This window comes from Oxyura jamaicensis, chromosome 27 (assembly GCF_011077185.1).
Source record: "Oxyura jamaicensis isolate SHBP4307 breed ruddy duck chromosome 27, BPBGC_Ojam_1.0, whole genome shotgun sequence".
Taxonomy (NCBI): Eukaryota; Metazoa; Chordata; class Aves; order Anseriformes; family Anatidae; genus Oxyura; species Oxyura jamaicensis.
In genome coordinates this window covers 352609-368073 of record NC_048919.1, presented here as the reverse complement: position 1 = coordinate 368073, position 15465 = coordinate 352609, and the positions used below count along the sequence as shown (strand labels likewise).

The window sequence follows — 15465 nt, the reverse complement described above, 5'->3', positions numbered from 1 at the left end:
TAGATCAGAAAAGGAAAGTCTCGCCAAGGCGTCTTTCCAAACGGTCATTTGTAGGTGTTTGATCTCTTCTGCAAGCAGGGCTGCAGAACTCTGGAAGCTTTGTCAGGGGATTTTTTTGGATGTCCAGAAAATCCTTCAACTAGTTATTAACTCCTTTCGAGTTTTTTATTTTAGAAACACAGCACTTAGGGCATCCATTGCTGATCGTATCCCCTGTTGTAGGCATTGTCTTGTCATCCCTTTCATAATTTTCACATAATTTTAGTTTTGTCTGTACTGCTTCCCACTTCAGGCTTACAGTGCTGCCTTCCTCTGCAGATTAGGAACCCTTTCTTAACTGCTAGTTGTTAGCAGCGATAGCGTTGGTATCATTTTATACCTATTTCTTCTGTCCCTTAGGATAGAGTCGCTTTTCCTCTCTGTTATTTAGCTCTATGGTATGTGTGTATTTAGAGAGAAAGTAGTTATAATCCTCTTCAGGCCTTCTGTGCTGGAAGAGCTTAATTTGGCTCCTTCTCCCAGGCTATTGCTGACCCAGCTCTGCCTCAGCTCATCTTTCTGCATGCTAGTGCTGGTGCTCGTCATCTGCGTTCAGCAGGCTCCTGCTGTTTGCAATTTTAATGTTCATTGCTTTGTTGTTTCCTTTCCCTGGATTCCGTTGCCACTTGATCCGTTGGATCTTTTGTTACAATGCGTTGATGCGTCATGCACACCTGCTTTCCATCAGGAACGGGATCTTGAATATTGCGCTAGGGTTTTACGCTGCAGCATCTCGGTTCTCTTGTTTTTCTTCAGAGCTCCCAAGTTTCCCTTTCGACATTCCACAAACAGATTTTATTTGCAGTGGTGAGTGAGCGTTTCGCTTCCAGCCCCTCTGCCTGAATCAGCTGTGGTCCCACGCAGGCAGGAGTGCACCTGCTTCCGCCCTGGTAAGTGGGCACTCGGCTTTCTTCATGCATGCCTCTGCTCCGGACCGGAGGCCTGGAGGTCCTTTGGCACTGAACAGCTGGCATGGGAGAGCTGAGATGCTTTTTGGAACGGGCAATCCCCATTTGTACACAGATGCAGAGGAAGCTTCAGTTTCTGTTACTCAGAGCTGTTTGACATTGCCTAGCACTCGTTTGCCAACATCTGCGTGGCGGCTGTGATGTGTAAGTGCACAGATATACCTGCAGACCTCTCCGTGCATACATTTTGCACAGATTTTAAACATAGAATGCTTTAACAACATTTGTCATATAAACAACTAGTGCAGAAGCAGTGCAGAGAGCAAAGCCTGCCTCAGCTTCAGAAGCTGTTTCATAACCCCCTGGTTAGGATTAGAACATTAAATGAGTTAAGCTGTTTCAAATGAAGAGCATCTTTGCCTTAGCATTTAACGTTTTCGCTCTTTTACTTGGTAACAACTGACAGGTAGTAGCGCACTGCTATTATGTACCGCCAACTTACCTCCTGTGGGGTCTGAGTAATGGGAAACATGTTTTTCTTTAGCTTCCTCTATCATCAGCCTTAACAATTCACAAATATTAACCATATTTTTTCTACTCTGTGCTCACCCACGCTACTCTTCTGTAATATTCCAGAGATCTTATTCGTTCTCTTTCCCAGTGAGTGCAGTGCTTTGTTTTTGCTCAGGATGCTAGTCTTGCAATTCAGGATGAGAAGAGGCATTTTTATCTATAAATGAAAATACCCAAACAACTTCGCGTTGCTTTCTGGGCTGAGCTCTCCCAAAACACAAGGACAGCTCAGTGTCATCTCTTACTTGAGGAAAACTGCACTCCGTGCAACTTTGAGAACCAGTCTCTGAAAGATCAGACATCGTGGTATTCACTTTGGTTAGGAAGCTGTTCTTTGGGGTAAGTTTTACTTTGCAGAAGTAAAATATGTCAGCATCCCTGAGCCTCCTGGTGCTGCATCTTCATGGCTAGCATCAGCTCAGTGGCAGAGGAATAGAGGCAACGTTGCTGCTGTGTCATAAATCCAAGGGTCAGGTCCTTCGCGTGTCTTTCAGCATAAGATTTATCAATGCATCTTGCAGTCACGTTTTTCTCTTGGCAAACAGGAGGGCTACTGGAGTAGAGCTCTGCGTAGGCGCGGTTTGGTGGCCGGTACCACAGTACTGCAGGGGGTGATGGATGCCTCCTGCTGAGGGTGCTTCAGGAAGGAGGCACTGCCTCGAACTGGAGTCACCTCCACGGTGCTTCCCTGTCCTTGGAGTCCTCTCCCTGGATAAATGAGAGCAGCAGCTGGAGGCGGGGAAGACTTCTCTTGCTCCTTTAAGCCTGATAAGTGTCTGTTGTGGGCACGGGACCTGGGAAGATGTGTGTGGGTCACCTTCAAGCCAGCGGTGACAGCCGTGGGGTGCAGCAGGTGCTGTTTGCTGTCCCCTGCAAGATCAGCTCTGGTGCCTTGCAGGAACTGAGATTCGTGTTGTCTTGACTAGTTCCTAGCAGTAACCTACTAACTGGCTTGAAAAGAGCTTGTGTAAATATACTTGAAGGTTTCCTAAACATACTTGCAGGGATTTTGCTCCCTCTGTTTGCTGCTGGGTGGTGCTGGGGAAAGGCACAGCCTTCAGGTTGTGCTGGGGGCACCCAAACTGTGAGAGCTCCAAGTGTTCCCTGACAGCACCGCCACTACAGCACAGGGCAGCCTGCTGGGCTCCAGCAGCTCCTGTAACACCCTGGACTTGTGCCTTTATGCCAGAAACCATACACAGGAGCTGCCAGTGCCCGCATCCTTGCCGCACAGACGGACAATTGTAACGGTGGTGCTGGGGACATGAGTGTGGAGGTAAGAGGAGGCCTCTGGAACTGTGTGTTCCTCTGTCCTCTCTGGGTGCTTTTCGGTTTAGTTGTCTTCTGCGTGGCCGGATTTCCTCAAATTGTCCCTTGGACGCTCAAGAAAACCTGCTTCGGTTGAGCGACATCCTTTTCTTGAGCGAGCTGCGTGGTGCTAAAAACACTTGTGTATCGACAACACATCAAAGCTTTCTGAAATCGTTTTGTAGCTTGTGGAGGGTACGTGCTGTGAAGCTGGGGGCACAGCGAAACCGCTGGGTACAGCGGGAGGTGTTGGTCAGTGCTGAGGGAGAAACGTGCTTGTGCTGAGCGCGGGACGAGGTGCTCAACGGGGCGGGTACTGGGATGGCTGGCGTGGGCCGTGCTGGTACTGCTTCAGAAGAAAGTAGGGTTGGCCACACGTCTGTCATGTTGGAGAGCTGGGGAAAGGAACACTTGGTGCTGGATTTGAAATGCATTCCTTTATATTTATGCAGGTCCTTAAAGTGAAGTTTGCACGTTCCCAGAGGCGGACAGAAATAACGCAGAGGAGTGGCAGCTCTGCCAGGCGCCCGCGGTTCGTGTAGGAAGCAGTTTGTCAGCGAGGATTAAAAATGCGTTTGAGGACTAGTGCTGTAAAAAGGCTTAATCCAGGAGCTCTGTGGATGGTTTTCTCCAGAAATATCCTACCTAATGCATTTATCAGGGCATGCTCTTCAGAAAATAGTCCCCTCACAAATGAAAGGTGAACTGATAAAGCAGTGAATGCTTTTTCAGGTGACGAGCCTTAACAAGCAGGATGTGTATTTCAGAAGTCTGCTGATATGCACGATTTTTTATTACAAGAGTATTTCATTACAGTCTCTTACTACACTTCAGATTCTGGTAGATAAAATGATTTCAAGGCTGAAAACAGATTTATTTTCTGCTGTCACATATGTCAAGGGCAAATAGGCATTACTCAGTAAAAATAATGAATTAATTCATTTCTAAATAGCAAGTACTCTAGAAGAGTTGCATTGTTACATAAAAAGCTGATCGGTTACGGGGTACGCTTGCTCCAGTACATGTGGAGAAGAATTTTCTGTGGTTCGGTTCTCAAATGGCTCAGTGGGCTGTGGGGGTGAAGGCTGAGCAGGATGGCAACGCGTGGGGAATCATCGAGGCACGTGTTTCTGGATTTGAGGGTGTCTCGAGAGAAAACCCATTTCAGCTTGCCGTTAGCAGTAAGCTGTCACTGGCAAATGGTTTCTGTTGCCCTGGCTGCAAATTTCTATCTGACAAATGGTTGGGCTCTGACTCTAATTAAAAAAAAAAAAAAAAAAAAAAAAAAAAGACATCCTGGGCAGTCAAGTTTAGGTTTGCTCTGAATTAAAAATTTCAGTCTGTAGCTAGCAATAGAGATCTCACCCTTGCCGTTGTTTCCTCTATTTCTAGAGGCATTTTGAGCCCAATTTTGACCTTTCAGCCATTGTTCTATAGGATAATTCTGTGGAAGCAAATGTAGGATGTAGGAAGGGGGTGAGGTTTCTCTTCGGTGCTCCTCAGCCACGCTGTTCCTGCCTTATGCTGTCTTGGGATGGGGCAGCAGAGTATTGGCTATCAGGTTATTTTAGCTGCTGATCCCCTGTAAAAGTAAAGGAAAAAGCTGAACATATCCTCTTGAAATAGGATTGCTCCTTTGACTTAAACAAAAAAGGCTGGGGGGAAGACACCCCCACAAAATTTGTTGCAATAATGTTTAAGTAGCGATAGGCTGGAGCTGGCAGCCTAACTTAATTTTCTTCTATTTATTACTGGTCTGTAATGTTTCTTACAGAGTAGGAAATACCATTTGCACCTTGGTGCATTTGTAGAGGAGTTTTATGGAGATTCAGTGGAGCTGGGGAGCAGCTGGCCGAGAACTAAACCTTCCTGCAGTCTTCCGGCGATGCCCTGTGCTGCACTAAGCGCGTGTATCCAGCATGGAGGTCTCAGATTTTAGGTTGCTGAGTAACGTGAGGGAAGCAGAAGAGAAGCATCTTCATTCTGCCCTCTGTTCCCCACATCGTGCACCTCTAACCCAGCCCAGCAGCGTGAGATGGGGTTACCCAGGCTTGTAGGGCTCTGCCAGCAGCTGCTGTGCCGTACCAGCCTTCAGAAAGCCCCAGGGTGGTGTTATCTGGCAAGAAACATCTGCCAGGGAGCACTTGGCTACCTCCTGGCAGGCTGCAGGGTTTGGGGAAGCTTCCTGAACACCAGGGTTCATTAGCACGTTAACATCATTTGCCTTGTAGGCTTTCTCCTAGGTATTTTTTAGGTATTTTTGCTGAAATATTGGGTAGACTAGGCTGTAATGCAGGTCTTGGTTACAGCCCTCTTTGTCAGTCAGAAGAATTTGGAGAAACCACAAAGAGGAACTTGTCAGTGTCCCCACGGTGTGTCAGTACTTGTGAGACCAGTTTGTGTTTTACGGGTTTACAGAAGCTTTGACACTTGCCTTAGTAAAAGAGAAAAATACAATTTGTTGATACTTACGTTTTTCCCTTCCCTCTCTTTCTCCTAGTCTATGCAAGCAGCGAGGTGTCCCACCGATGAGCTGTCACTAACAAACTGTGCTGTGGTGAATGAGAAGGACTTCCCATCCGGACAGTAAGTGTGCAGCGTTGCTCTTTCAACTTTTAACCAAAAGGGGATTTTTCATAATTTGGGTGGAGGTGGGATGGAGTTTCACATTTGGGAGCGTAAATACAGCAGGTTAATTAACAAAAGTTCCGTACCGTTAGAAAACAGAACTTTGGATGTGCCTCTTATCAGCAATGGAGATACTCAATGTTATTTTCTGTGAAGTGTTTCCAGCTTGGGAACTGGAGCTGCTTAAGGAACTATGAATGCTTCTTAGGGAAGGAATTCAGGCCTTTGTTGACCTTTTTTATTTTTTTCCCATTGTTGCTGTTAAATAGTTAGAATATTTGAGCTAATGGCTAATTTTCAAATAGATATTTATTGTTTAGTTGTGTTACTAGGGGCATTGCCCCACTCCTTGTACTGGGGGGCTGAGTAGTAGCGTCAGCAGGAACCATCTCCTATTGCAGGGGTTTGCATGCACAAGAACAGAGCAAGACAACCAGAGCGTGGGCACAGCAATTTGGCTTCTTTAATTACGAGTCTGTGCGAGTGATAGAAGCTGAGTCTGGGCTTTACTTGTCTAAGACAGAACACATTAATTTTTCAGCATGGAATGTACAGAAGGGCTTCGCATTGAAGGAAGCCAATTCAGATACTCAGTTCCCTTGCTCTGCTGCAGCAGTGAGGTGGCTCTCTAAAGGACTTCTGTATGCGGATTGCAGACAAGTAATTAATATCAGCTGAAAGAGAGAGCATCACACACAGCAGGAGGCTAAAGGGCTTGGATTTTTAAAATGGGAAACAATGTTTAACAAATTATAATGATATACCTTGGGCTTTAGCATAAAATACCTGGCCCAGATACGTTCTGCTAAGGGTGGAAAATGAGAGGCTGTGAACTGCAGGGAGCACGGGGCCCTGCGTTTACAGCCTTGCCTCTCTCTGTGCTGTCGGTCGGCTGTGCTGCTACCCTGGAGAGCTCCTGCGTTGCACCGAGCTGGCCTGGCCTCCCGCTGCTCAACAGAACTGCGGTTGCACAACCCCAGCTTTGGTGTCAAATGAACAAACAGAAACCCAAACCACCTCACCCCCCCTTCCCAAAACAGCAAAACGTTTAGTTGGAAGCAGGCAAAAGTGTCTCCTTGAAGGTGGAGGTGTCCTGCTCTCTTCAAATGATGTTTTTCCCCAAGTAGATTTTTTTTTTTTTTCAACATAATGGACTTACAAAAATACTTGAACTGAGCATTGTACCTCATACATTATAAAAATGTTAATTTCCTGAAGTGTGGATGTCCTGGAAGGACCCAGCTTCCAGACCGGCAGCAGCCAGCTGTTTTCCTTTCAGTCTGAGAACCCTCCCTCATCATCCAAGTGTGCAGGCAGCGGTATCCTGAGACTTGCTTGGTAAGCAGGCTGGCCGCAGTTCTGGCTGAGCCGATTCTCCCCAGGAGAGCTGCCTATTTCTAGAAATCGGGGCTTATGAAGAAAGCGGCATATGTTTGGTTGTGAACAGATGCTATAAATTGTTTGGGAAAGTATAAGACTAGAGTACAGAGAAACATCTCGGCACTCAGCTACTACTGAAAGATGTAGTCATTCTGCTGCATTGCAGATACACTGGGCAAGACCATCCTTAGGATCTGCTGCAGTAATGTGCGTGCTGTCAGCAGTTTGGGTTTGTATTGCCCTAACCATGACTGGCTGCAGAGGTTTTTATTTTTATTTTTGCTAACAGCTACACGAAGGGCTTTGTTTTCACACTTTGGTTTGGTGCTCGTGGTCTAGGGATCTTGACCTTAGATCAGTGAGATGGTTTATCCCCAAGATGCCACTGTAGAGCTTTTCACGCTTCATTTTCCACACCCTGTGTGTTGGGGAAGTATGAATCATGATTTTATAACGCAGGCGTTCATGGGATGCAATGCATTGCTGTAGTCGCATTGCTGGTTTGGTAAGTCTGATGTTCCTGTGACGTACCCTTCTCTTGAGGACTCCAGAACTGTTTTGGGGAGAGAAGCAGATGCTGAAAGCAACCGGACAGTGAATGGGACAGCAGTCTGGTTGGAAGCCAGGGCGTTTTATGTGAATGGCATTTTTTTTTTTCCATTGACAACTGACTAATTATTCTTACCTCTATTTGTCTTTTATATGGGGAAACCATCCCTATTATCTCATGCCAGTTTAATTACCTGGATAATTTGCTGGATAATTTGCATGGATTTCCATCATCCACCTGAGAAGGATGCCTCTAGCAACGTGGGCAGATACTTGTTGGATTCTTAAGATGCTCATTGGGTTCTTTACGAAGATGTGCAAAGTATCCTCTCCCATACAAGGGCCACATTCTTTCTTCAACATAATCTTAACCTGCGTGTCCATTAGTTACCTGTTACGATTTCTGTTGGCTTGCTCAGCCTGGCCAGCAGGCTTACCGACTGGTGGTGTTTCCTGGGAGCCCTTAAGAACCAGCATTACAGTCGTGCTTTGGTGCTGATAGTTTCAGGCGAGGCTTTGCCCGTGAATTAGAGCAGCAATTTCATCCATCAGAGCTCTTGGGAAATAGCTGGCCCTGGTGACTCATTGCTCCTTTTATTAGGTTATAAGCAGAAGCTGTTAAAGAGGTGGAGATTTCCCCCATGAGTCTCTGTGAGCTCTCCAAGCTTCTTCCTGGTGAACATCAATGTTGGAAAGTGCATTTTCGTTTTCCTGCTGTTGCCATATTTTGAACGTTCTTAATGCTTCAGTTGCTTGCAGTCTGTGGGAAACTCTCTGCTTCTGTTGTCGCTGAGAAGAAATGTGGCTGTTCTTGAAGAGCCTGTCAGGATTTGACCTTTTCTAATCTTATTATTTGGCTATATATATTTTCAGAAAGCTGATTTATTTTTTCTTTTCTCTGTCTCGTGTTTTTTTCCCCTGTCCTGACATCTGTTTGACTGCCGTCAGGCTGTACTGCCTGGTGTGCTGGAAGTTTTTGTGAATGGAACACTCCAAAGCAGTAACTGTAATTTGTTTCAAATTTTTATGGGTGCTTTTTTTTTTTTTTTTTTAATACAGTGTTTTTACCAGATATCCTCATTTTCTTGTATTTTGCTTCTTTGAAGTGAAACCCAGCAGCGGTGGGGTTTGTGTCTTCTTGCAGAATGTCAACTGTTACGATTTGGGCCAAGCTCGGTGCTCCACTCAGTCTTAAGTTTTAATCGTGGGTCTTTTGATGTCTGAGCTGCTTTTAGTAGGATGTTATTTGTCATCAAGTGTGTCTCTTGGAGGAGTATCCCTGTAGCACAGCTGGAACTTGCAGTGCCTAAGGACGTTTGCTTTCCTTTCCAATTGGTCGTGCATTGATGTGAATTTGGTTCACTTGAGATGATACATTTGGTGTTGGAACCTCCTGACTCGTCCCTATATCCTGGACAACTTCTCTACTTTAGAGAATGACAGAATGGTTTGGGTTGGAAGGGGCCTTAATGATCATTTAAATCCACCCTCCCCCCCCCCCTGCTGTGGGCAGGGACCCCCCCCCTCAGCCCAGGCTGCCCCCAGCCCCATCCAGCCTGGCCTTGGGCTCCTCTAGGGATGGGGCAGCCACAGCTCCTCTGGGCAGCCTGGGGCAGGGCCTCACCGCCCTCACAGGAAATAATTTCTTCCGTATATCTAATCAAAATCTCCCTTCTTTTAGTTTAAAGCCGTTCCCCCTTATCCTATCACCACACTCCCTGACAAATTGTCCCTCCCCAGCTTTCCTGCAGCCCTGTTCAGATGCTGCCAGGCCGCTGTAAGCTCTCCCGGAGCCTTCCCTTCTGTAGGCTGAACAACCCCAATGCCCTCAGCCCGTCTCTGCAGCCGTTTGCTCATCTTTGTGGCCCTCTTCTGGACTCATTCTAATAGGTCCATGTCCTGCTGGTGCTGGGGCCCCCGGGGCTGAACACAGTATCTTGACATCAGGAGGGGGTTCTCTTGACATCAGGAGGGGGTTCTTCACAGAGAGGGTGGTTGCACACTGGAACAGGCTCCCCAGGGAAGTTGTCACTGCACCGAGCCTGTCTGAATTTAAGAAGAGATTGGACTGTGCACTTAGTCACATGGTCTGAACTTTTGGGTAGACCTGTGCGGTGTCAAGAGTTGGACTTGATGATCCTTAAGGGTCCCTTCCAACTCAGGATATTCTATGATTCTATGATCTATTCCCTATTACCAAATTTAAAACAAAACTGCCCTGGGAGCAATGTACAGCCTGGAAGGATGGTCGCCCTTGGCCTGCTGGCAGTGCTCTTCCTACAGGAGCCCAACCTCGGTCACTGGTGCTGCAAGGGCACGGTGCTGGCTCGTGCTCAGCCCATCTGCCAGGATCCCAGCCCCTTGCCTGCAAAGCCACTTCTCGGCCAGTTGGCCCCAACCCGTGCTGCTGCAGGACTTGGCGTTTCCTTTGGTTGAACTCCGTGGTGTTTGTGTCAGCCCATGTCTCCAGACCAAGTCCTGCTGAATGGGAGCGTGGCCGTCAGGTGGGTCAGCCTGTCCTGGTCTTGTACCATCTGCAGACCTGCTTGGGGGATGCTCTGCCCTGTCACCCAGGTTTAAGGTAGCGTTGAGACGGTGTTGGCCCTGGTATGGGCACCTGGGGTGCGGCTGGTGCCTGGTGTGAAGCTGGGCTTGGTGAGGACAGATTTCCTCTCTGCAAATTCACGGTGACTACTCGCAGTTGCTTTCTTGCCCTTCAGTGTGTTTGGTTTCCAGGATTAGTTGCTCCATCACCTCCCCAGGTGTAAGGTGCGGCTGACCAGCCTTGTAGTTCCTTGCATCCTCCTCCTTGCCCTCCTTGAGGATAGGAGTAGCATTTACTTTCTTCCAGTCCTCAGAAGGCTTCCATGATCACCATGAAGCCACCTTAAATGCCTTTTTCTCCCTTGCTAAGACTTGCAAGGAACCAAATGACCTAAAACAGGTTTCTGGGTTTAAGCTTGGGGCAGGAAGAAATGGGGAAGGAAGGGCGCACCTCCCTACCGCTGGGGTTGGGGCACCAGTGGGTGACTTAGGGCCACAACCAGTAAAGAGCCAAATCACTTGTCCGCCTGATGGAGCGGGCACAAACCTACCGCTGCATTCCAAATGCTTTCTTACCCTGCTGTGCCACCAGTGCAGAAATTCCTGCAAGGCTTTGTGAGCTGCCCTGTGCGCGCACTAAAGCTAGCGATGGCTGCTCATCGTGGTCTGCAGGCCACACGTTTCCTCTGGTCTCAGAGGGCCGCGTGCGCTCTCCACGTGGCTGAAGCTGTCGTGCATGTGCAGTGCAGCCAACGTATCTATGTGCAGATCTGCCCTTGGGTGGTGCTGGAGTCTCATTGCGTGCGCAAACGAAGATCCGTGGAGCGTGTGTGTGTGTGTGTAGCTCGTTCACTGGCGGGGGGGGAGGATGGCTGGGAGCGCAGGCTTTGGCTGTTATGTCTAGCCCTCAGTTTCTAACCGTGTTTCCCTCAGTTTTTAACCATGGATAAGAGGCTCAGGAAGAGGGGATGCCACAGGTCGCGGCAGTCGGTGGCCTTGTGCCTCCTGCGGGTCGTCGAACTGCAGGCGGCAGCAAGGAACAAACCTGATTCGGCCGTCGCCCCTGCTGCCAGCGTGCACAAATCCCATCTTCCTTTTGTTTTGCTTTCGTCTGCCAAAACGAAGTCTGCCTGTCGTATGATAAGAGCTATCAGGCATAGGTTTTGGGTATCTCCCTTCCTGATGGCTTAGCTTTTGACAGTGACAGGCACGTGCACTTGCTGCCCCTGTGTCTGCTTCTGGTGGTTTGTTTGGTGGTTTGTTCTGCTTTAATAGCAGTATTTCTGGTCTTCAGGTCCCATGCAAGGTCTGTAGGTCCTAGCAAACGGGAGGGACAGCCTCAGGGCCCATCGGATTTTACTTTTGTACAGGACTTGCTTCTATTTTTTTCAGTGATCAAACTTCTAACCAATGTACTAAGATCCTTTCATAGGCTTTGCATCTATTTCATACTAAAGTCTCAGCTGGGATATATATGTTACTTGTCTTGGGGTAAAATCTTATCGTTTTGGTGTTATATGCTTGAGATGTGAACCTGGTGTTGATTTTAAATATAGCAGCCTTTGAGGTTATAGTTTGATTCTATCATGTCTGTACAGAGCAATTCCTGAAGTAAAGGCTACCCGTGGGGGAATTTAAATAGTAATTAGTAGCCTTTATTTATTTTCCTGTTACAGGACCAGGTACAAGCTGGCTCATCTGTTTTGAATTCTTCCAACAGTGGGAGCAATGCACAGGGGTATGTACTGGAGTAAAATACTGTTCTCTCTTCTAGACATGTTGTTGTGAAGACTTCTCCCAACCACAAATACATTTTCACGCTGAGAACCCATTCCTCTGTTGTTCCTGGCAGCATCGCGTTCAGCTTGCCCCAGGTACTGCCTGCTTTGACTTACTGTTTTCCTGTAGAATAAGCAAAATGTCTTCTGAGATTTGGAGTGAAGATAGCTAGACCAGTTGGAGGGAGATGCCTCCAAAAACGTGTGCTGCAAATTTGATTTCTGAAAGCAAAAGTTCAAAGAGGAATTTACTATAGCTGAAACGAACTTGCTGATTCCTTCGTATGTTTAGCATATTCTGGAAAATAGTATAAACCGTATAATTTAATCCTTTTAAAACCCACCGGAAACAAACTTTCAAAAAGAAAGGAAAGAACAGCATAAGCAGTGTCTGCTATTGGTTTTGAATTTGTATTGTTCTCTAGTTTTCCTTTGTTTTAGAGGGTTTTCTTTACTGTGTTTCTCTTTCAAAGACCTGCGGGAAGTTTTCTTGACTGTATTGAGTGTTAGGATTTCTAGAGGAGATGTGCAATTAAATGCATAAAATAGATTTAACTAGTCACTTCTTTCTTAATTAAGTCAAGTTACTGCATGCTAAATGGTGCTTAGAATAAATAATTGATACAATTAACTTCTAAGTAGAAAAATTAATCTTGTAGCCATCAACTGACTTCCACAGTGAGTGTCAGCAACAAACATGGTCACTGGCTTAATGCTTTTGTATTTGTCTGCTAGTAACTAGTCTAGAAGCTGACTCTCTGCTGAGTGTCTGTGCTGCAAACAGACTTTTTTCCTCAACAGATGACTTGGCATAGGCCCCAAAACCACTTTTTGCTTTTTTGACGTGTTGTTCAAATTCAAATTTGTCCGGATGAGTGGGTGCAGAGAATGTTAAGTTACCATATGTCCAGTTAAGATTTATGATGCCAGAACTGAAAACCAGCTCTCAGTAGAAGTTATTTGTATCACAGAGTTGAAATAAATGTATTTGTGGTCTAGAATTGATTTTTTTTTTTTTTTTTTTTTTTTTTTTTTCCCCTTGGATTCTGGTAGTTATTGTTGATCTGAGAAAGTTCTGCTATAAGGTAGTTTGCTTGCCCCTAAAAAGTGCCTTTGGTAGGAGGCGTTACAGCTGCTGGTAGGTGAATGTTCTGTTTGAGTGTTCTTAGTGCTGGGGTTTCACTTCCAGTATTTGTTAAAGCTTTGGGTAACTTCAGCCAATGTTATACAAATTTACCTCAAGTCCCATCTCATGTATTTGTGGAGGGTCATGTAACGGACACTGAGGCTCTGAGAACTCCAAGGAAGTCTGGTCTGCATTTGTTACGTACATCAAGTTCCTGACCACCTTCAGATTGCAGTAATCTGAACTCTCAAGCTTAAATAGTAAGAACCATGGAAAATTTTGTATGCTGGAGAGAACAAAAGATGAAGGGCAGCGCAGGGATGACAGACTTCCTAGCAGAAAGTACTCAGATGAACACAGGGATTGAGCTGTATCTCTTGCCACAGAGAACATCCAAAACAATTATTCTAGCTGAATTTAGCTTTCCTTCCTGTTCCAAAAGCTGGTGATAGCTTTAACTTGGAGGGTTCAAGCAAAGCCCAAGAATCACGGGAGTACTGGTGTGCTGGCCCTCTGTTCTTGCACTGCTGGTCCCCGGTGCTTGATATCTCAGGTGGAGGTGAGTTTAGGATATCTTTTGCTGAAGAACTGGAGTGTCAAGAGGAAGGGAGGAATTTCTTACTGGCCATGCAGTTAAACAGCTGTAAAGAATGAGATTAAGTATGGAAACATAGTTTGTTTTTACTTTCTCAGGAATACCAGTAAGTGCACGTAAGAATTCCTGTTCTGGGCTTTGATTCTAACAGGTCAATCCCTGTTAGCCAAGGGAATTCTTTCCTGAAGCCTAACTCCAGTTTTGAACCATGAACGTATTGGAGAGGAAGCATGGGGAAATTTTCATTTTTTTAAAAAAGGTCATAGTATGCCTTCTACCAGACTTGTTCCTTTCAGGATAAAAAGCCAAACATAAGTGACCATGAAGAACAACATTTCAAACACAATTTTAGTGGAGCCTTGTGAAATGATATTTATATACTTTTGTAATTTGTGCCTCTCTAAGGTTGAGGTATTTAAGAGATGGTGAATACTGTGTCGTGTGGAATGTGGACTGTAAACACACACTAGCCAGTCTGTATCACAAAATACCATTTTTGCAATTACTGAACAATAACTTCCGGCATTGTAAAGGTCATGGATTTTCACATCACATAGTTATTGAACCATTTCCCACTTCTCATGTAGTTCTGTGCTGCACAGATCTTTTTAAAGGAGCTTGAAGGAAGCTCATGGTTTTGAACAGCTCCATTCTTACTAGTTCTCTGAACAATTTTTTTTTTTAAGTTATAGCTTCACATTGTAACAACTTCCTGCAACTACTCTTTACACATAAGCTTTTAAAATAATTCACAAGTAGCTGTTCTTGCCTGTTGTGCTACCTCTTCTATGATTGATCATCAGCAGAGCTTTAGCAGGAAAGAAGAATGTCAAAAAAAGAAAAAAAAGAACACCAACCAAAAAAGCCCCCAACAACAACAAAAATAATCCACAAAAAACTAAAACGTCCTGTATGATAACTTTAATATCCAAGACAGCAGGGTGATTCATAATATGAAGGAAATGGGAAAGGATCACCTCCCAAGGTCAGAAAATAGGATTATTAATAGAAATGATTCCTTTATTTTGACTCGTTTCCTGTTAATTTGAGGGTCTTTATAAGGTCTGGTTCTGTCCTTTTTTCTTCTTAAAGGGTTCTCATGGTGGGGAGGTGGGAGCTGTTTTGCTAAGTGAGGATGCTGGCTTTGAGTAGATGTGTTCTATTGAAAGACGAGATTTCTGAAGTTTCTGCTTTGTTCTTACAGAGAAAATGGGCTGGACTTTCCATTGGACAAGAGATAGACGGTAAGTCAGACCGCAGCGTCATCGTGATGGATTCTGTGCTTCCATACTGAAGTGAAACTGAGTTGGAAAATCACAGACCTTCAACCCTTCTTCAAGTAACATGGGGCCCTCGTTGGTCAGAGGGAGTTGCCCCTGTGTCTGCAGGCTTCCTGTCTCTTAAAACTTGCAAAACCCAGACGAGTATTTTGACTTATCTTCAGACATCTGCCAGTTTACCTCTGTATGGAACGTCAGTGTCCCCACAGATGTGAACGTTGAACATGTGTGCTGGGTGGTCTGTCCTTGTGGCTTTGCAGAACCAGCTAGCAGAGAGCTGATGTTGTAGTTGAGGATATTCTTTGCACCTAAACTTTGAGAATGGGGTAGTTTTAAGAGCTGTCAAAGGCCAGCAGTCTGCCCTGGATTTACTGGCATGATGAGATCTGTGAATAGCACTGATGTTTTCACTGATACCGACAGGAATATCGCTTAAGTGAGAGCCTCCAGACCATCAACATATGAATAATCTCAAAAAATAATGCTGGTTTTCTTAACGTCAATGTCAAGCATGTTGGAGTGCAGGAAATCATGACCCAGGAAAACACCACGGTGTGCCTGTCAGGTGACTCCAGGAAGAGCGGTGTATTTCTTATGCAGAGTCACTGGAATGTTGGTGTTTGTACATACTCATTTATAGAGTTTCTTGCCTTCCTGTTTAACCTGAGCTCTTGCAGGAACATGGGAGGCATGAGTATTTTCTGCCAGTCAGTGATGAGGCTGGCATTTATACTTCTGTGTTCTCTTCAGTGTTTCT

The 15465-nt window shown here is 45.7% G+C and overlaps 1 protein-coding gene across 1 annotated transcript in view; it reads left to right on the top strand.

The window, feature by feature from the left end:
* NSF (N-ethylmaleimide sensitive factor, vesicle fusing ATPase) overlaps positions 1-15465 on the top strand; it is a 79172-nt gene that overhangs the window by 6937 nt on the left and 56770 nt on the right. The window contains exons 2-4 of the mRNA XM_035347653.1: positions 5329-5414; positions 11704-11803; positions 14633-14672. Coding sequence (XP_035203544.1) covers positions 5329-5414; positions 11704-11803; positions 14633-14672 — 226 coding nt within the window. The remainder of the gene's footprint in view (positions 1-5328; positions 5415-11703; positions 11804-14632; positions 14673-15465) is intronic.